Consider the following 21,157-nt stretch of genomic DNA (forward strand, 5'->3'; position numbering starts at 1 on the left):
TCAGGTCACGGCCCACGTGGGCCATTGAAATTGAGGACGGCGTGGAAATGCTGATAGCATGACATTGTCTGGGCGGAAAGAGCCATAACTTATCCCTGTTGGTGTGTTGTAGTCCCCGCGACAGCAGCGGCGATCCCACGCTCATTGTTTTTGCTGTCCACCGCCAATCTCTATGTGCAGTGTTTCCCATCACTGAAGAAAATCCAGCTGCCCTCTCTAAGCAAACTGCCATTTAAATCTGTGGACCAGAAGTTCCTGGACAAGTCCAAGAGCCAGCTGAACCCTTTCTTACAGGTAGTGTGTCTGTTCTGGGCATAGTCACCAATGAGGAATTATGTGTTGGGAAGCGATTAATACAGGTAGTGGGTTAAGAGCGTCTGACTTACTGACAACTTCAAACAGACTGCCATAAAGCCTATTGTGTTAAAAAAAGAGTTAAATACAATGGTTAATAATAACAAACTCATGCATTGCTTTGTGATGCTTCAGGTGTTTGTCAGCTTAAGGTACAGTACAGTACCATGTTTAGTTGCTTATATTCCATATGTACTGTATTATTTTTCCAGCTTACCTAGAAATTCAAGTTAAAGACAAACTTAGGCAACGGTTCTCACTCGTAACCTGGGGGCTGCCTGTGATACATAGATAGATAGATAGATAGATAGATAGAACTTTATTAATCCCTCGGGAAGGTTCCTCTGGGAAATTCTAGTTTCCAGCAGCAGTACACCAGCATATTACAAGTTACAAATACAATAAAAATACAATATAAGAGAAATTTAAAATACACATACTAAAGTAAGAGCCAAATAGATATTGCGGTATTGCACATGAGATTGCACAGTTATGTGGTCCATTGCACAGTCCGAGTGTTTGATTGTCTGGTGCAATTTATTGTTCCTGTTTCTCCCCGTCCTACTCTGACCTCCTGTTTCCCCTCCTCCTCCTCTCCCTCAGTGAGGAGTTGAACAGTTTGATGGCGTGTGGGACAAAGGAGTTTTTAAGTCTGCTGGTTCTCGACTTGGGGAGAAGCATCCTGTCACTGAACAGGCTCCTCTGTTTGTTTATGACAGTGTGCAGAGGGTGCCTAACATTGTCCATAATGGACAGCAGTTTGTTGAGACTTCTCTTCTCAGCCACTGTCAACAGAGAGTCCAGCTTCATGCCGACTACCGAGCCGGCCTTCCTGACTAGTTTTTCCAGCCTGGATAAGTCCCTCTTTGCTGTGCTGCTCCCCCAGCACACAACAGCATAAAAGAGGACACTGGCAACCACAGACTGGTAGAACATCCACAGGAGCTTCCTGCAGATGTTGAAGGACCGCAGCCTCCTCAGGAAGTACAGTCTGGTTTGACCCTTTCTGTACAGGTGCTGTGTGTTAATTGTCCAGTCCAGTTTGTTATCCACCCACAGTCCTAGGTACTTGTATGAGTTGACCACCTCCACTTCCTCTTCCCTGATCAGAACTGGTCGTGGACTTGGTCTGGACCTCCCAAAGTCAATGACCAACTCCTTAGTTTTTGAGGTGTTAAGCTGCAGGTGGTTTGTGTGGCACCAGGCTACAAAGTTCATCACCAGACCTCTGTACTCCTCTTCTTGGTCGTCCCTGATACACCCCATGATGGCTGTGTCATCTGCAAACTTCTGGATGTGACATAGTTCCGAGTTATAGCAGAAGTCTGAGGTGTACAGGGTGAAGAGCAGAGGGGATAGCACAGTTCCCTGTGGTGCTCCTGTGCTACTCACTACAGTGTCAGAGGTGACGTCCTTCAGCCTGACGTACTGATGTCTATCCGTGAGATAGTTGTGGATCCAGGCAGCTAGGCAGGGATCTACCTGCATACCTGCATACAGTATGATGTCTGAACACTGTCCTCATAGTTAGTTTGTTATTGGAACAAACATTTGAGTGAAATAAGTATAAGTATCTCTCACTTTATGTCCACTCATTGCGTGTCAAGAACTATTGCCAGCGTGCAAATGTCTGGGAAATTCGTAGTACAGGGAATTACTGTCCTGGGTGTTTCCTGTGAAGGGAACGCCCATCAGTGCATTTTTTTCCTAGCAAATTCACATCATTACTAGAGTAGAGAACATCACTTTGGAAAGCCACGTGTTTCGTTCGATGTTATTCCTTGGGGTAATTCGAGGTGCTGCAGCTGTGTGGCTCGTGCTGACTTGCGACGGGGACCACCCACCCACTGTCTGTCCTGCTTTCCTCCTGAGCAGAAAATGCTGAGCGACGAGCGCATGTTCCAGAGCGAGGCCCTCTACGCCTTCCTTAGCCCCTCCCCAGAGCACCTCAAGGTCATTGACATCCAGAAGAAGCCCTCCTTCTCTTTGGCCTCCTTCCTGGAGAGGCTGCCTGGAGACTTCTTCTCCCATCAGGAGGTGAGCACTAGGAGATCACGGGGCGTGCTCACACACACACACACACACACAACACACACACTATGGGGAAAATAAATGTGCCTCTACAATCTCCATTATTTCAGGGTGAGAACATGGTAATAGTGCACTGAAGTTTGTGTAAATAAAGCTGAGTGTGTGATGGTGCAGCGGGTTGGACAATTTGACTTGCTCTGCGTTCCACACAGGAGGAGACAGACGATGACAGCGACCTGTCGGACTACGGGGATGAGGTTGATGGAAAAAAGGAAGCTTTGGCGGAGCCCTTCTTTATGCTCGTCGGGGAGATCTTTGAACTCCGCGGCAGTAAGTCCACTCCCATGAGCTAAGGGGCCTCTGAGGGCAAGCTTTTCCGGAACATATTCTAAGAAAAATAAAGGGCATTGAATCTGATAAATGCTTCTGGAGATCTTAGGGGGGCAGGTAGGCAACCCTGAACCTGGAGTACCGGGATCCTGCAGGTTTTCTATCCTACCTGGTGTCTGATGAACCACAGCTAATATCAGGCAGATTATAACTGATCAGGTAGTTAAAATGCTATTACATTCATTCAATCCCTTGTCTGCGTCATTCAGTGTTGTACCATGTTTGAGGGAAAACGTGCCGAAAACCAGTGCTTTCTTTTCTGAAGATAACGTTGCACTGTGAATATGATGAGAGGGAATTTTCCCATTTGTGTTTTGTGCTTAACGGAGACTCAAATAAATTGGCACTGAAAATATCTCTGACATCTGTGTCCATCCATTAAACATGTGTTCAGCTTTATGCCGTGAGTCTGATATTTGTGAGAACGGCTTTCATATCCTGTGGAATTTTAAAAGGCCATTTTCGTTTGTACCCCTCAATTGGTGCCTGTTAAAGGTAAATGATGCAGAAGAAATATGTGATCTGCACCAGCAAACACAGTTTAAAATGATGCATAATACCGATAACTGGTGAGGAGAAGTTTGACAGTACTGACTGTGGAACCTCACTGGGGATGTCTTTGCTTGAATTAATCATTAGCCGTTTGCAGTAGATGTCACATCTGTTAAAACCTATAACAGCTCCCATTACTAAACATTTAGTAATATCATTGTTCTGATTATAGGAGGTCAAAGAGCAATTCATCCAACCACCCATTTCTCAGTTATTTATCTTGGACAAGGTCACAAGCCTGCATATCTACCGCTGTCTCAGGCAGCGTAGTGTTGAACTTTTGGCATCTGTATCTTAATATTATGAATTATAATATGTATAATATTATATTATAAATTGAAATTGAACATTCATTTGCTTGCCACACTCTTTTCTGTAGTCTGTAAAACACAGAGGAAGAAAAATTCAGCACAAAAAAAAACAGTAGGTCATGTGGTTGTTAATCCACTTATGCAGAAAATAGCGGACTGACGTAATATTGCTGGTATCGTATTTGTTTATTTTCTACTAGTGTAACTGAAGCTTGGTTTTGGTCAATAAACTTCCTCCTTCCATAGATCTGAGAAGATGATATAGTGGTTTTGGACCACGTACTCCAGCTGGTGTGAGGTTGTAAGCTGGAATTTCCCCGTGTATTTTTTTAACACTCATCAATCATGCTAATCCTAATTTGCTGGTGTCAAATTCACAACCCATCTCGGTTCCTTCCCCAGGAAAACCTTGATACCGAACCCACTCAGATAGTAACATACAGCGCCCCTTGTGGCTGGAGCTCGTTGCTGCTTTGGAAATAACCCAAGTCTATTTTTGTGACCTTTTTTCTGCTCTTTCCATCCCTGTGCTACAAAAAAATGCAACTTCTAAAGGCCATCTTGTATACGTTTGGCAAAACACTTCTTAAAACACAGTTTAATTTAATTTTTATTTTTCTACTTAGTTGTAATCGTTTGTTGTTGTTCAGAGCTTATTTAAAGCACATACAGTACTGTGCAAAAGTTTTTGGAAGCCAAGCAAAATTATGTTTAAATCATCTTTATGTTGGTGTTAAACTCCCTATGATATAATGCCTGTCAAAGTGTGTCCGCTTAACCATAACAAAACCTCTACTAAAATCAGCCCATTATTTCCAGTGACCATCCAGTACACCCATGCATTTTTTGACTCAACCGCTAGCGCATGTTGTAGAGCTAGTCAATGTCTCGTTGACTTTTTTGTTGAGATTTAATAGCTACTTGGAATGACTGGGATGCCCCTGAGGAGATGTTCGGGAACCGAAGCAGTGGTCATCTACCCATCAGTAACTTTTTAGAAAACAGAGGAAATTTTACTAGACTTCATTGCATTACTCTTTATTTTGCAAATATTCTAATGTTAAATGTTTGTTCTGAGCAAATGTGCACTTTTGACTGCCTAAATGTGCAAATGTGTCAGGTTGTGATTAGAGTTTGGTCCACTAAATTTGCTTTTGACTGCCTAAGACTTTTTCACTTTACTGTATATTATAGCCATGTATATATTTGAATCATCGAATTGCCACTGATTTACTCTAATGTATGTTTATGTAACATGAGGGGATGCCAGCCATCTCAGGTGGGAGTCAGATGGTTGAGGTTATCCAGCTTCACTTGTCCCTAATTCTGTGTTGATGTAACTTTGTTCTTTCTTTGTTTGACCCCAATGTAACCCAGGCAGTAGTATTGCAGTTCTGATTCCCGCAGTCGCATTGTTTGATTACTTGTGTCCTTGGTCCACCGTAGGAGTTTGATCTCGATTCCTTTTTTCCCAGCCAAATTAGCTCTGTTATGTTTCTGTGGATTTTGTATCTCTCTCTCCCGAGTCTGTGTATGTGTGCATCACTGGAAAGGGAACAAAGTACAGCAACGTTTCTTTCATTTGTTGCCAAGTTCCTGTATAAAATGGGTCTGTTTGACGTCATCTCACGCTTGTATCCTTCTCAAAGGGTAACAAGAATCTTCTTTACCAGGCCCGGTCCATCTTTTTTATTTTTATCAAGTTAATTATTTTCTATTGTAGAATATCTGTAGACATGTTAGCAGTGCAGTAGCTAAAGTTTAACTCTGTGTCTCTTTGTATTGCAGTGTTTAAATGGGTCCGGAAAACACTAATTGCACTAGTCCAAGTGACCTTTGGACGGACGATAAACAAGTAAGCATTGTTTAAAGAAAAACTTTGTCTATAATGTGTACAACAAGAAGATGAGATATAGGTAATGTGAATGAGTAACATTCTACGAGTGTTCTCTAGCAAAAGGTAAAAGGTAAGTGCTTTCTGAGACCTTATTTAAACTGAGGCACCTCACAACAACCTACTCATTGTGTTTGCCACGTTTATTTTGTCTGGACCATACTAAATTTTAGCACACAAGAAATAAAGGAGTGACTGGGTGTCAGCAATAACCACGATGGAAAGGGTGAACATCCTTTATCACCAGCAAACAAGTAATGATGTGATGGGAAATGTCACGGTTTTGAGCAGTGCTGTGCAGCCAGTTGTCCCACTATCACATGCTCTCTCCCTCTTGCCCCCCCCCCGGGCTGGATGCACTTCGGTTTGGTGACGGAGAGTAGCTATCATTTTGTATTACAGTCATTTGACGAGAAGATGACAGCTAGTCTTTTGCCCAGATTACTGATAGAAATGGAAATCCGCTTGCATTCTGAGATTTGACCAGTGTATCATATTTTAAGTTGGTTGTTTTCGGCAGGAAAATCTGTCTTCTTTTTGTTAGTTGTTTTGCAAAGAACAAATTAAATGGCGTTTTACCATTTGAGTCATTTAATGCCCTTTAAAACCGTGACTCACTCTGGCCATTAAAAGTCTGTGATATTTATCAATTGAGTAGGGGTCTTAATCTCACTACCATGGTAAAATCCCTTTCAGGCCCTGCCAGAATAATCAATGGCAGTTTAATTATGGACTCGGAAAGCGTTACCTTCATTATGTTAATATCAGAATACTGTTTGTGTAGGGGGATGAGTAAACAAAAGTTGAGGAATTAATTATACTGTTTTGTCAGTCAGTTACCAGGTAGACTAACAGCAGTGATTGAATGTCGAAAACAGATACATTATATAGGAACTGGTAATAAGACGATTGCTGTTTTACCCTTAATAATGGGCCACTTTGACAGAATAAATTGATATAAAACTATATTTATTGGTCAAAGTCTGCCATTGTGTTGTTCATTTTCAGTACATTATTCAATAAATTACATGAGATATTCAACACTTTATAATGAAGTAGACTTTGTTAATGATTTTGTCCGACTGTAGGTAAATGTAAGTGTTGTAAGCATGTTTAAGATAGGCTAGGCTATGATGTTTGTTAGGTTATGTGTACTGTATTAAAACATATTTATGATAGGTTGTGATAGGTTTATCAAAACTTAAACCTAGTGTAACCCGGGGAGCGTCTATGGTCATTTGTTGGTTTCTTAAACCTCAAAAGCCCTGTTATTTTTTACAGGCAGATTCGAGACACTGTCAGTTGGATATTCAGTGAGCAGATGCTTGTGTATTACATCACTATTTTCCGGGATGCCTTCTGGCCCAATGGGAAGCTGGCTCCCCATAGCAAGGCCCGGTCAGACTCGGAGCGAAGGGCAACCAAAGAGAAAGCCCAGCAGAAACTGCTGGAAAACATCCCAGGTACACCTTGACCTTCCTTATGCCGTCTACTTGCATTTTCCATGACTTAATTCAGTCAGGGGTGGGAATATTACATTGACATTAACATTGTAACAAACTCTCATTACAAGATGCACTTCAAAGCCTGGTTGGACAACAGAATGCCAGGTATGGGATCATCAAGATCTTCAATGCTCTTCAGGAGACCAAAGCCAACAAGCATCTTCTCTATGTGAGTTCCATTTTCTGCCTTTTAAATTTGGATAATTACAGATTTCATACTTGTATGAAAATTGCTTTTCCCATCACACATGCAAAGTGTACTACATATTCCCGTGAGCATGCATGCATTTGTGAATCAGGACTAAGAATGTTTCGCAGAGTGGTTTTTCTTAATTCTGCTCCTGGTTAGACACTACATGCTAGAATTTGTTCTCATGCATTTAGCTTAATTAATAACCGTTCTGAGCTGTTGGTCAAATGGTTAGCATTTTTCAGATTTTGTTACACCAAATGATGTGTTTACTGATGGGTTAATTGTGTTTATCTACCTTGGTTATAAATATGGGCTTTTTTAAATGAAAGTGTAATTTAGTGTTTGTTGTACAAATTACGTCATAATTAAACGTAAATACCGTTTGGTTGTATTCTTGTGTAACCCTGCCACCTGGTGGTCACAATCTTCTCTTTTTATATATTTACGCCTACATACAGGACAGGGTTTCTCAATGCGGAATAGTGATATGAGAGTATTAACTGCGGAAATTTCCTGTTTTAGGTCCTGTTGGAAATCATCGTGAAAGAACTATCTCCTGAGCTGAAGGAAGAGTTGAGCCAGATCTGACCGTTTGCACAGAATGAGACAAGACAGATACAGCAACTTGGGCTCTTTGTGAAGAGGGAAAAGTGATGAGCTTCCATTATCCTTCGGGGCATCGTCTGAACTTGCTTATTCAGCACCTGAAACAAAGGGGTGGCGTTTGGCTGCACCAGAGTTTTTCCGTTTACAGTTGTTTCTTCCCCCACCCCCCCAATCTATTGGTAAGGTATTGAAGAACCGGCTTAACTGCCACTATCCAGTGCTGTCAGCCAGAACTGGTTTTGCTTCTGCTGGATACACTTTATCTATTGTGAATAGTTGTGAAATGATGAGTGTTGTACTGTAATGAAGTGTAAACAAATCCCTGAGTGTGGTCTCACCTTGTTTATCGTGACCATTAAAAAAAAAGCTTTACTGTGCAATACTCAATGTTAAATTGTGACCTATTTTATTGTTGATTTAGGATTTTTTTTTTAAGTTAAATATTTATAAGCAATAAATAGCAAAACCATATAATTCTTGTTCACTCTTATTTATGGGAATGTTAACATCCCAACCCAAATGCTGCTGTGTGAAGATCAGCGTAAACTGAAAAGGCAGCATTATTTGGACACTCAAGTGTAACAATGGCTGAATTATTAAATTATCCAAAATAGCTCTTGAGCTGTTAGAAATGTATAAAACGTGCATAGGCATGTATGGAAAAATAAATACATATTTACCAGTCAAAACTAAGAATTTCGGCCACCAAACAGGAACAGTAATCTGTAAAAGCACACTCCACAAAAAGGGGGAAGGCGCATTCAAGTCTTCTGACGAATATCTGTTAAATATTTTTATTTTACTTGATGTATTGAAAATCTTATGTGAAATGTGTAAATAAACCTAGTGTTTCTAAATCTTTGCATCTTAAAGGGTGGATCTGCATCAGTCACCAACTGGCAGACCTCCGGACTAAAAGCACACTCGAGTTGACTCTGGACCGCATGATCCCACCCCCCATGCCTGGCTAACTTTATTACTGAGGAAACCCCCCCTGGTCTGCAAATTTTATTGTGTATTTAATCATTTTCTCCTCATCCAACCCCCTCTTCACTGACCATACAAAGCATTGTCTTTACATATTGCCATCACCACATGGGGCTCACAGAAATCTGACAGACCACATTCTCAGTGCCAAGTGATTGAAGAGCTTAATTTAAATAGCAAGAAGTGACCTAGAGAAGCTTGTGAAACAGATCATGTGAAACAGAACTACTTATGCTCTAACTTCGATTGAAGCTGAAAAGGAACAACTACGCTAGAGGTCTAGAGAATGAATTAGAAAATTTATCTGAACAAATTACAAGGTTTCTGGAACAAACATATCACAGCAAACACCATATACCAACAGTCAAGAGGTGGATGGATGATGTTCTGGGCTTGTCTTAGAACCAAAGGATCCAGGGCCTGTATCATGCAGGAAGCAGGGCTTCTTGATTAGCAGGCTAATTGCCAGATTTCAGGTACCCCAGTTTAAATAGACTTTATCTTCATTCGCTTACATTTAGCCTAGACTACCGTAAATCCGACAAGTTATCCATCCACGTAAAAAAAAAAATCATGCTTTGTGATTCAGGACTTAGGCACCAATATAGAGTTGGTCCTCTATTTTCATCTATGCTCTTCTGTATGAATGGGCAAAAATTCCCATAGACACACTCCAAAATCTTGTGGAATAACCTTTCCCAGAAGAGTGGCAGCTGTTATAGCTGCAAGGGGGGGGGGGGCAACTCCATATTGATGCCTATGGATTTAGAATGGGATGCCATAAATGTTCCTGTATTTGCAATGGCCAGGTGTCCCAATAGTTTTGTCCATACTGTATAGTGTATATCTAATTAGCAAAATAAGAAAAGAGATCAACCCCACTGAGATGGTGTGGTGGGAGAGAACAGAATTCCTCCATATCAGACTGTGTCAGACTGATGAACTCATACAGAAAACAATTACGTTATTGTCAGTTAAATTGTTGTTTTACAAGCTAATGGGTGTAATTTTTCATAGAGCACTGATGGAAACGGAGAGTAATCAGCATTAAGCTGATAAGTACTGAAGCTGATGAATTCCAGGAAACGTCATTTTTAAATAATGCTTTAAATGTCTCTAGATCTGATGCGTTGTGGTTACAACAGAAAACATATGGCTGACTAGGTGTTAAGGTTATAAATTTATCAACATAAGATGAAGTATTATTTAATGCTAGGTTATCTCGATTTCCAGTTTACCTGGGCCCGGTTCCTCGAAACCTTCTTAATGCTACGTCGTTCATACGTTCTACCTTATAACACAGAACTTAGGAACAAAGTGGCTTTAAGAAGGTTTCGCGGACCCTGCCCTGGTCGTTTTGAGGCTTACTGAATGTCGCAGAGCGGAATTCCTTCAAAGTCCGCCACCCGAAAGACTACATTCTCCGGCATGCAGCCGGGGCGCTAGTTATAAAGTTACCATCTCTGAGACCACAACCGTTAATGTTAATAATATTCCTTGTAAAAAAATTATCACCGTTCTCAAAACTGGCACAAAAAATGCAGAGAAATATACGTAATGAAAGCGCACCTAAATGCTATATGCCGTACCACTTTCGCCAACAATACAGTAAGGATCCCTCCGGACTCCAAGGTAACAAGCTGTACACATAGTGTAAAGGAACTTAAATGCGTGTGCATGTTCCAGCAGCTACGAAATTAATACACGACTTGGTAAGTATAATCCGAAATGTAATTTGCTATTTAGAGTACGTTACAATAGGGCGAGCTCTCTTGAGGTACATCGCTAAATGAAATATATATATATTTTAATTTGTTTGACATATATGTAGGCTAGGGAAAAAAACCCATCAAAGTGTATTCAAATATTTCAATAGTATATATTTTCAATATTTAAAAAATGACGATTTGCACAAATTGTTGGTCTTTTTTAAGTACCTACAAAGGTTTAGAAATTGGTTACAAGAAATAAAACTGTAAAAGATTAACTTTACAAAGTGTTTGTAGCTGTTGTTGTTATTCCCTCAGAATATTATCAGCTCGTCTATTTCCAAACATGACTCAGGAGGGGAAGTCCGACATGGAGAGAGTTGGCCTCTTTAAAGAGATGAGCTACATAAGCATAGGGGACAAATACGTCCCTGTTAGTTACAGTAAGTTCAGCTGTATATTAAAGACACTTAAAGTAATATAACCATCCACGTTCGGACAAATGTAGCAATATGACATGGCTTTATTCTTTGTTGGTGGTCGCATGAATTAATCGGCTTTGTTTTTAAAGGACCTTTCAACGAGTCTGCCCAAAGGAATAAGCAAATGCTGGCTGGGGTACCAAAGAAAAAATGCGGACTTCAAGTTGGCTACTTTGACAGTCAGTTCGGCAGAGTTTTCGAGGGGGAGGCCTTCAGTGATCCGCTGAAGCTCCGCAGACAGTACAGGATGCAACAGGCAAAGCGCAATTTAGGAAAGGCTTTTCTCCCCAGCAGTGGAGAAAAGAGACTGTAAGACCATATTCTGCTCTTTTCCGTTTAAATTAGAAACCAGCGGGTACGAACTGAAAATTGGCCCAGGTCTAATAAATCAGAATCACCAAATAAAGATGGAAGAAGTTCAAGTCATTATTTTTAGTGGTTTTTGAGGTATGTGTATTAGGGTAGCCCTCTTACCTGATAAGTGGAGATCTCACTTTGATCTCCATGGAGGGTTTTCACTATTGATCATGAGACTTCACAACAACCCTCCTGAAAAACATTTTTCAATATATATTTTCGTGTTTAGTGTTTCTTATGTGGAAAATGAGGGGAAAACTGACCAGTGTTGTTTTTTCGAACACTGAAAAAATTGTTAGCTTTCAATGAATAATTTTAGTGGTTTTTTTTAAATTATAAACAACAATGTGACATTTCCAGACAGAGCGATGACAAGTTGAATCTGAAGCACTTGGGCCAGTTTTTTTCACTTTCTTCCAGTCAATGTGATTACCTACTGGTACATATTGAAATGCTTGCTTCCTTGCTGACAGTGAATAGGCCCCCATCTTGTAAGACATCTGTTATATAAAGCAATTTTAAAAGGAACTGGGCACCGAAGTTTTTAATAGTATAGTATCAGATAAGACATGTTTGAATCTGACAAGTATTGAATTCAGTTTTGCTTAGAAGCTAAATGTAATGGCAGCTTTGGTAATGATTACATATTGCATCATAAAACAGAGAGGAATTTTAAATATTTCATGGCAAGTGCGAACTGCAGCTTACTGCAAATGGCAGGATATGCCCATCACCGCACCAGAAACATCCATCCCCCAATCATTTACCTTGGTCAGGGTCACGTGGGGCCCTGGGGCCTATCCCAAGCAGAATAGGGGAATATAACAACACCTTATGTGTTAATGCTGCATTATGTAATAACCCGACACGGTGTTGCACAGTGTGTAAGAACGCCTTACATAATAATCTTCTTTGGCTACCTAAGACTTTTGCGTAGTACTGTAAATTCAAAATTTATAATTTTATTAAACCCTGCCTCGTGCCCATTGCTGCCGGGGTAGGCTCCGGACCCCCCGCGACCCAGTAGGATAAGCGGTTTGGAAAATGAATGGATAATTTTATTAAAGTTATTATGAAGTTTTATTAAAGTTACATTAAATTATTAAGTTTTACTATTTGTAATAAAGAAGTACATTATTTGCACATAAGAGACTCGTCGTGTTTTAGTTCGGGGGTTGGCAGTTACTACGGAACGCTGAGTGGACCCATCACAGCCGTGAGTGCACTGCAAATTCCCAAAAAGCCCTACAAATCACCCGGGAAGAATATTTTAACAAACCCAGCAAAAAAGGGAAGTGGATATGGGTATGTGTGAAATAGTGAGTTTAATATCTGCAATAAAAGTGCAGCTTTTGCTTTTATCTTAATACATTTGTTATTGGCACATTTTGGAAAATGGATTTTTAATTTTCTTTAGATATCCAAATGTAACTCTCTCCAGATTTGAATCCCACTCTGCAGACCCGTATGACAGACCAAGGGAAATGTTAAAGGTAAGTTCTGGATATCTGCCCAGAAATATTACTAGACCTCTATGTTCTGATGCTATCTCTACCATGATCGTTGGTTGTTCCTGGAAAATTTTCTTTTTTTTTTCTAGAAAGAAATAGTAGCAAACAGAGCGCTGATGAAAGGGGGAGTCTTCCGCTTAAATCTTCATCCAAAAGAGTATTTTGAGAGAAATCCTTATAAGCTTGATGTACCGTTACCCCCTGTAAAAACATCGGATATACAGAAGAACTTTACGGTTCCATTCAAGCCAAGCTCACCGAGCAAAAAGGTGAGAGTGATCATGTACGGCAGCGTTAGCTATAAGAACATTATACCTGTGGTTCATCTTAAAATCTCAGCTCTGCACTCCATCATTCTTGTCTTATTGCAGATGGCAGGCATGAAAGCCGGCACTTTTGCTGCCTATCCTTTGCACTCTGCAGACCCTTACATCAGCAGAAGGTCAAAAGGCGTATCAACCACAAAGGAGAGGGGAATATTCCGCCCCTCCCCTGGGCCAAAGAGCATGCCAGTTAAAAGCATCCTTGACATGAATGTCAACAAGTAAGCTTCCTAATGCGCGTGCAAATAACAATAATTATGTCGTTCGGTTGTTTGGTTGCCAGATGGTGTCCCTCGTCACATGAACTGACTGCATGTATATCAGTAACCACTTAACTACTAGGTGGCAGTGTGCACAGTCATGGCTTTAGTGCCAGTGGTGCAAACAAGTGATTATCAGAAATTTAGGGTGTATCTCCCGTCAAAACAATGCCACGATATTTTTACAATTAAAAGAGTAAAATGTCATGATCTCTGAATTATGTTCACTATAGTATGTATGAATTTTATGTAATTGACCGAATTAACAGCAGTGTTAATAACTAACATAAATTGTGATAAAATTCATCTTAAATTTGTATTGCTGGTCTGCACAGAATTTTGTTTACTACTTGTTTATCCGGTTTTGTTTATCCAGTTTTGTTTTGTATCCCAGTTGTCCCATTTTAATTCAACAAATGGCCTTTGCATAATAATTTTTAATTTAGTCAAATTTGGCATGTGAATTACACATATATACACAATATTTTTTTTATTTAAAAATAATAATAGTATAGCACTTTTTCTACACTCCGGGTACAAAAAAATGGCAATTCAGAGATTTCCTGTGAGAGGTTACTTTTTTACTATTGCAAATACATGGCTTACTTGAAAGCTCAGGAAGAATACAGTGAACAAAGTACTCTGAGCTTTCTAACAAGCTGTAGCTAAGCCATGTAGCTGCAATGGTGAATAAGTGCATGTAATTCACATGCCTAATTTCAACAAAATCAAAACCTGCGATGCAAAAACTTAGTTGGATCGTTGTTGAATTAAAGTGGAATGACCCATGTATGCTTGTCTACATGTGCAAATGTGTCAATCAGGAATCTATCGGCATTTCACTCCTATACAGTCTATTTAAACAGCCAGTCCAGCTGTAAGTGCCCCTAGGGCCAACAGTAATACTTCCACCACCAGTAATTTGCAAGCACAGCTCACACAAAGTCATTGCAGATAATGAATATCTTCTACTCAATTTCCTCCCACTTTATATAGAACAAAGTCAATATACTGAGCCACTTTTCTGACAGAAATAATCTAACATACTTCCGTTCTATAGTCATGTTTCCATGTGTCTTATTGTTCTTTTTACACCCCCCCCCCCAGGACCTGCAGATCTGTAATAACTACAGAACAGCACCATCAGTAATGCTATCTTATAAAGTGAGCTTCCATAGAAACAAAGCCCAGATTCAGGCTTATCCTCAACCCAGCTGACTGATTTCAAAAGGCTCCACGCAAGTTGAGGAAGAGGAGTGTTTACTCTGGTTTAAACTCAGATCATCTGTAGTTATTATTGGCAGTGAAAGGTAACAAAGCTAAAGTTTGATAAAAGAAGTAAAATGTTCTCCTGCAGAGCAGCATCCCAGGTCAGTTATAGAACTTCAACTAGATAAACACCGTCAGGCAAGGTAATATGGTGCTGACAGTATTACCGTCATTGTTTCCTGTGAAACCTGTGTTCAGTCATGAGACCTTTCTTTGTTTGATTCAGATTTGTTTTGAAATATATCCGTTATTACACGAATCATTGTTAAATCATGTCTGTGTACATGTAATATATAAATGCAAAGACCAAAATTGTATTATGAAGTTGCTTACAAGTGTAATCTAGGTAGGTCTTGCCCTTTATTTGAGATGACTGAGAACATAACTTCCACATTTTACATGTCTTTAATGACTTTGAATAAACACAAAAATATCTGTCTGATCAATGGTATTTGTCTGGTTAAATGGATAACGGTCCACCTCTGAGTCTCATTTTACGATGACTGTTCAAGACTGTAAACAATCTAAAATGAGGCAACATCATTGTCCGCATTCACCCATTCATCAGTTTTCTTTTCTCCAACTTAGTATATTTCAGAATATCCAAAAATGGATTAACTATACTACTTCTGAAATCTCAAGGAAGCCATTTTCAAATACAGGACAATTTAAAAGCTGCCTCCTGGTTCTCCTGTTCTGAATTCCAAATTATATAATCCATGCCAAATTATATAATCTATGCCAAATTATATAATCCACGGTTAATCTATTTGGATTGAAAACCACCAGGGTCCCTTCATACTTAACTAGTTTGATCAACTCTTCCTTTACAGAATTTTCCAGTTTTGAGCAATTCCTAAGATGTGTGAGTAAACTTGTGCTAGCAGGAGAGGCCATCAAAACAATATTGTAATAAAACAAACCAGATTGTACACTGAAGAAATAAAATGCTGGAAATGTTGAGACAACTATTTGAAGTACTCACTGTCCTTTACTCTTGGTACAAAACATGATCTTTGACGATAGCTCAGGACATATGTACCTTTAGCAAGTTGAATCAGGTTGTCCATGACCTAATATAACTTGCCAAAACTTTCTTATTTAATGGTGAAACTAATGTTTATATCTATCCTGATGAAGACAAGAAATCTCGTAATTGGGGCCTTTGAGACATTATGCCTAAAATTGTCGACCAGCCTTCACAGAAGTCCTTTCTCAAGTTATGTCACTTTTCCTGGTGTTCTCAGGAAGTGTAAGCACAAAACGTTTGCACATTCCTCCACATCCTGCTGCTGCAGTCATGATGACAGATGACAGTGGGATGAATTGTATATGCTGAAGGATTCCATTGATCAGGCTCTCAGAACATGCAGAAGTTCCGAAACAGGAACTTTTCAGGATTGCCAGGAGGGACTTTTAGTTTACCTGGAACTGAAAATAAGGTTTCCACTTGTGAAAAAAACACCACTTACTGAAAAGTCAGAAAGTTACGTTTGTAATATATCTAAAATCCTGTTCACTGGATACAATAAATCCTACACGTCAACTTCGTGTTGTGACGTAACCCGGAAGAGAATCTGCTCTTTGAAAGATGGCTTCTGTTCGCTGTCGGCGAGATCCTTGTGGTTTTATTTGCTTGATTTTGACTTATTTCAGCGTTTTTTATGCCGATTATGTGGTCGTACAGTACGTCCTGATCCCAGCCTATTCTGGAAGGTGAGTGTTTTTTGGCATATGCCGTGATCTCTGCCGTCGGGCTGCTCCTTAATCCGCTTCGTGCAGCCGTGATCTCCTCGGCGCTAAGGCGACGTTTCTGTACAAGAATCACACGATATGTATGTGGCGTGTTTTTCCTCCCTTTCAATCAAGGATCATAGTTAGAATTTTTGGTATCAGCACCATTGAAAGACACGAATTGGCAAGTCTTTATGTGAGTATCAGTTCTCTAGAACAACATTCGTTGTTACTGAATTATGAATGAAGTGTCTCCATGAAAGTCTAGTTTTTCTTATCCGTCTGTTGGTGTTTCTGATTTCATCTTTTATGTGTGATTAGCATGTTTTAATAGTTTGAACGGTATGCTGCTTTTCAAAATATGATTATGTCTCAGCATATAGCTCCTTCATATTATTCAAAAATGGCTTAATAGTTCATAATTAGAAAACTACTTGCAAGCAGTTGAGGTAGTACACTAGCATGCATTTTGATGGAAGTGTTTAGTTGAGAGCGTTTTATTGTCACAGTTATACCAGGGTTATGGATTCAGCACTGGCTCAGTGTCACACATTCTCCTAGTATTTGTGCGGATTTCCTCCAGATTCTCTAATATTCTCACAAAATTCAAAGTTCAGGAGGTGTGCCTGAATGCCCTGCAGCGGATTGGCTTTCTGTTAAACGTGACTAGAGCTAAATTTGTTTCATGTCGATTTTTCAGTAAGCAGTCATGGTGTGTTCTATACGGATTAGAACTTAGTGATCAGTTGTCATTGTTGACACACCACAGCACACGGCGCACAACAACGAAATGCGTCCTCTGCATTTAACCCATATGTGACGTAGTGACATAGCAGGGGGCAGCTAATTCAGCGCCCGGGGATCTGTGCTTGGGGGCGGTAGCTTGCTCAGGGTACCTCAGTGGTGCCTTGCTGGTCGGGGATTCGAACCTGCAATCTTTTGATTACAAGTGCGTTTCCCTAACCATTAAAAATGTAACTTCTAAAGTATGGATCCTATCCATGTGTCATACCATTTAAGAAGCGCTAGATGTATTGCACCATTGGAAATGTATCAATGGAAATGATCTTGGCTGTAAAATCGTGTTTCTTTTGTATCTCTCTCTTTTAAAGCATATGGTGTTCGTTCCATGGCACAGTGTTCAATATCATTCTATTGCTGCTGCTTGCCTGTCACTTCCAGGCTGTCTTCTCTGACCCAGGTCAGTGCACCCGGGGACAAGCCTCTGCAGCCTTTGCCTTGTTATCTCTTAAGTTCTGGTAACCTAAGCTTTGCATTGACGGATTCTCCTTTAATTAATACCCGCGTGTGTTGTCATGATGCTTTGTCTGATAATAGGTTGTGTATCTCCATAGCCCAAATGTTTAATGACAGCCTAACTGTGTTGCCCCATAAGTGCTTAACAATAGTCCTACGGCCTGTCTGTGCGCGCATGCACTCATCATGTCTCCCGTTGGTCTCCTGCGCCATCGACAAGACTGTAATTTCCCCCTCCTAGGTATGGTTCCACTGCCAGACACTGCAATAGACTTCTCTGATCTCAGGTCACAGTCTTCACGCAAAAATGACAGGGTGAGTCTATCCTCCTCCATTCTCCATCTCTGCTCCAGTTGTCGCCCTACCTCGAGTCACTGGCGATAGTCTTCGGTCGATGTTGATTTCAATTGGACTGCGCTTGAGTATTCGATGTTCGGTTTGGCACTGGCTGAGTGATGTCTTTGCGAATCCAGGCTGGAGATCAGTAATAATGCTTCTCTCCCAGGGCTGTGAGGGCTGGACAATTTGCAGCAGGTGTGAAACTTACCGCCCACCTCGCGCTCACCATTGCAGGGTCTGTCAGCGCTGCATTCGCCGCATGGATCACCACTGCCCCTGGTTAGTCTGGGTTGTCTGTGTTAATTTGTTTTGACCTGCCTTCCTCACCTGTAGCTACATCTGGCCATACTTCCCCCACACTACCGCCCCTGGCCTTAAACATCACTTCCTTATTGCCATGCCACACGCCAAGCGTATGCATTTCTGTAAAAGTATGTGCTATTTCACTTTGTTTTCGGACTGCTCTTCCTGGTTTAATTTGTTATTAAGCTTGTGTATGCTTCTGCCTACATCGGTTTCAGGATCAATAACTGTGTGGGAGAGCTGAACCAGAAGTACTTCATCCAGTTTCTTTTCTACACCGGTAAGGCCAAGCTGCAGTCAAACTGACAGTGCTTAACTGTCACTGTAACTGACAAGTTTTCTTGTGATAAAACAGTATTTCACGTGATTCTTGCTGCAGCACCGCTTGGAACCCATACCGTCTGAAACTTAAAATAACGGTCATAATTAACTTATCAGTCAATTTTCATGTAACATAAATCATCTATTGTAGCTCCTTAATATTGTAGGCAACAGGCAGTCATCGTTATTGCCGCAGTTTTCTGTTATGCTAATATTTCTGTTTGTATCATTATGTCACCTCTCTACAAACAGAGCTTATTCTTCCATTTTTTTTTTAATCCACTTTTGTTAATGACGTAAAAGGACGTAAACTCAGACTTTGTGACCTTCTGCCAGGACTGGCCAGTCTGTACTCCATTGCCCTGGTGGTGACAGCGTGGATCTGGCGAATAAGGAGTGAGAGAGGTGGAGATGGAGAAAGGGACAAAGACGAGGAAGAGGCTCCCAGCAAACACCTGATCATGTGAGTAAATCTGATTGGACGGGGGGGTGTTATCGTCTCAGTGAAGCCAAGCAGGCTCTTCTTCTTCTGTGTCTATTTAATACTAATTAATTAAACTCCTTCTTTCTCAGAGCACACTATATCATCCTACTGGTGGAGTCTATTTTGTTTGGAGTGTTCGTCACAGTCATCTTTTATGATCAGGTACCTGGTTCTCCTAAATAGCTATGTTTTGATGTATAAGGCTACACAAAGTCACCCTGTGTCACTGCTGCTTTCTACAGATAGGGGGTGCTGTTTCCACGTTGTTAACGTCTGCTGCTCTTGAACTAGTGGCAAACTAGTGAAACTACTTTGCTCGAGGCAGTTTTTTTGCACAGAAATGTTCTGAGAGGCGGAATGAAAAATGATTGATTCAGAGGAGTAAGCAATCAGGTTGTTGAGGAGGTGGGTGCACGCAACTAGAGGAGACTGCGAAAACCAATCGGATGCCAGCTCTTCAACTTGCTTGGAACCACCTCCTCACCAATCTGATTGGTTATCTCTCTGAACCAATAATCTTTCATTCTCCCCTCAGAACATTTTTGTATAATTAAAACTCCCACGAGTAAGTACTTCAAACCAGGCTTTTCCTATGGTTCCCCCAATTGCACTAGTATCTTTATATACAGACTGTCTTTCTCTCTGCCTCTAGTTGGTGTCCATAATAACAGATGAAACGCCAATTGAACAGATGAGGAACAGACTCATGAAGGACAAGACATCTAACTCTCAGCACACACACACAACACACACTCGCAAACCAAAAATTGCACTTCTCAGGGAGGTTTTCGGGAGAGGTGAATATTCAACCATTTTCTCTTTGTTACCTTTTATATGTACATTATTTTCATGTGTTCAGTAGGTCTAAATATTTGTAGAAAGTGGATGTGTATAAAGTTTTCATACAGCACGTTTGACTGGTGTAATGGTGTGTGTCTGGGTAGGTATGTTGTGCTTGTTTAGGTATTTAAATGTTGTGTTTGTTACAGTCACTGTTTCCATTGTATGTGTTCAGTGTTCATGTCTATTACAGCAGTAATAGACATGAACACAAAGCTTCTTTGTCTCTCTCTCTCCTGATTCTGATCTAGGGTCAGTGTGGTGCTGGCTGTTCCCTTTCCACTCCAGTCCTCCCTCTGCTGGGGGAATTAGCTACTCAGCTGTACCAGACTATGATGTTTAGTGAGATGGCAAGAAGAAATCCACTGGATGGTCAGGATTGGGGTTTACAACGATGATGAGTTCCCTCTTGTTTTGAACACACCTCCATTATTTATTTATCCATTTTTTAAGTGTCCTGCATTTCTCCATGCACTACTCATTGCCCTCTTTGCACGATCTTGCCCACGATCCTGTCCTCTGCACAAATCTGCGGTTTACAGTACTGATTACGTAACCTGGTCCCACGTGGGATCACTGCCCTTAAATGACCACTAGAGTGCAGTATTTATGGACTGAAGTATATTCATACTAATATTGCATTTGGATTGAACTGCTGTTTCTACTTTTTGTTTTTAAGCAAAATGCAGTATAGATTTTTCTGCATATTTAGTTAATCTGTCTCACCAATTTGCTACCTTTGGATTATATTTAATTGTTCTTTACTATCTGTGGGTCACCTGTACATAATTATGTATTTTCTAACAATACAACTTGCTTACAAGTTTACTGCTACACAAGTATTATATTATTGTGGGCGTTATTTTGTTCACGTTTTGTTAAAATATTGCTGTTTGCTGCTGTTTAACAGATACAGGGATTTATATATTTATGAGTTAAGAAGGATAATGCGGGATTGTGATATTTATTTCATTTTAAGTGTGAGTTGTACATTTTAAATATTTAATCTTAAGTAAATGGTTATTTCTCTTTTGATTGCAGTCTTTATTTTCCTGGGGGTGGGCCTCTGCAGGGATGTACTTTGAAGTGTGGGGGTGTATCTCCTGATCCTGTGATGCTCCTGACCCTTAAAGCATCGTACAGTC

General features: G+C 40.4%; 3 protein-coding genes across 7 annotated transcripts in view; all 3 read left to right on the forward strand.

Annotated features, from left to right (window-relative positions):
• snx25 (sorting nexin 25) overlaps positions 1 to 8,693 on the forward strand; it is a 31,426-nt gene extending 22,733 nt beyond the window's left edge. For all 3 annotated transcript variants that reach the window (XM_048970884.1, XM_048970882.1, XM_048970883.1), the window contains 7 exons: positions 181 to 294; positions 2,230 to 2,391; positions 2,598 to 2,715; positions 5,427 to 5,493; positions 6,814 to 6,995; positions 7,106 to 7,206; positions 7,753 to 8,693. In XM_048970884.1, coding sequence (XP_048826841.1) covers positions 181 to 294; positions 2,230 to 2,391; positions 2,598 to 2,715; positions 5,427 to 5,493; positions 6,814 to 6,995; positions 7,106 to 7,206; positions 7,753 to 7,818 — 810 coding nt within the window. In that variant the 3' untranslated portion in view covers positions 7,819 to 8,693. The remainder of the gene's footprint in view (positions 1 to 180; positions 295 to 2,229; positions 2,392 to 2,597; positions 2,716 to 5,426; positions 5,494 to 6,813; positions 6,996 to 7,105; positions 7,207 to 7,752) is intronic.
• A 111-nt stretch (positions 8,694 to 8,804) lies between these two features.
• c12h4orf47 (chromosome 12 C4orf47 homolog) lies at positions 8,805 to 15,176 on the forward strand. 3 transcript variants are annotated; one of them, XM_048970989.1, is made up of 8 exons: positions 8,805 to 10,535; positions 10,830 to 10,975; positions 11,104 to 11,323; positions 12,539 to 12,676; positions 12,789 to 12,864; positions 12,972 to 13,151; positions 13,254 to 13,426; positions 14,573 to 15,176. In XM_048970989.1, exons 2-8 carry the CDS (start codon positions 10,879 to 10,881, stop codon positions 14,613 to 14,615), a joined length of 927 nt encoding a protein of 308 aa, XP_048826946.1. In that variant the 5' UTR covers positions 8,805 to 10,535; positions 10,830 to 10,878; the 3' UTR covers positions 14,616 to 15,176. The 3 variants fall into 3 exon arrangements, with proteins under 3 accessions (XP_048826946.1, XP_048826945.1, XP_048826947.1); XM_048970988.1 differs by having other exon boundaries at positions 10,851 to 10,975; XM_048970990.1 differs by lacking the exon at positions 12,539 to 12,676 and having other exon boundaries at positions 10,851 to 10,975.
• A 135-nt stretch (positions 15,177 to 15,311) lies between these two features.
• Positions 15,312 to 21,047, forward strand: zgc:77880 (zf-DHHC domain-containing protein). The gene is made up of 9 exons (XM_048970992.1): positions 15,312 to 16,450; positions 17,581 to 17,669; positions 17,967 to 18,040; positions 18,231 to 18,343; positions 18,586 to 18,647; positions 19,025 to 19,151; positions 19,262 to 19,334; positions 19,825 to 19,969; positions 20,264 to 21,047. Exons 1-9 carry the CDS (start codon positions 16,326 to 16,328, stop codon positions 20,353 to 20,355), a joined length of 900 nt encoding a protein of 299 aa, XP_048826949.1. The 5' UTR covers positions 15,312 to 16,325; the 3' UTR covers positions 20,356 to 21,047.
• The last annotated feature ends 110 nt before the right edge of the window (positions 21,048 to 21,157 follow it).

The sequence above is a fragment of the Brienomyrus brachyistius genome, chromosome 12, assembly GCF_023856365.1.
Source record: "Brienomyrus brachyistius isolate T26 chromosome 12, BBRACH_0.4, whole genome shotgun sequence".
Taxonomy (NCBI): Eukaryota; Metazoa; Chordata; class Actinopteri; order Osteoglossiformes; family Mormyridae; genus Brienomyrus; species Brienomyrus brachyistius.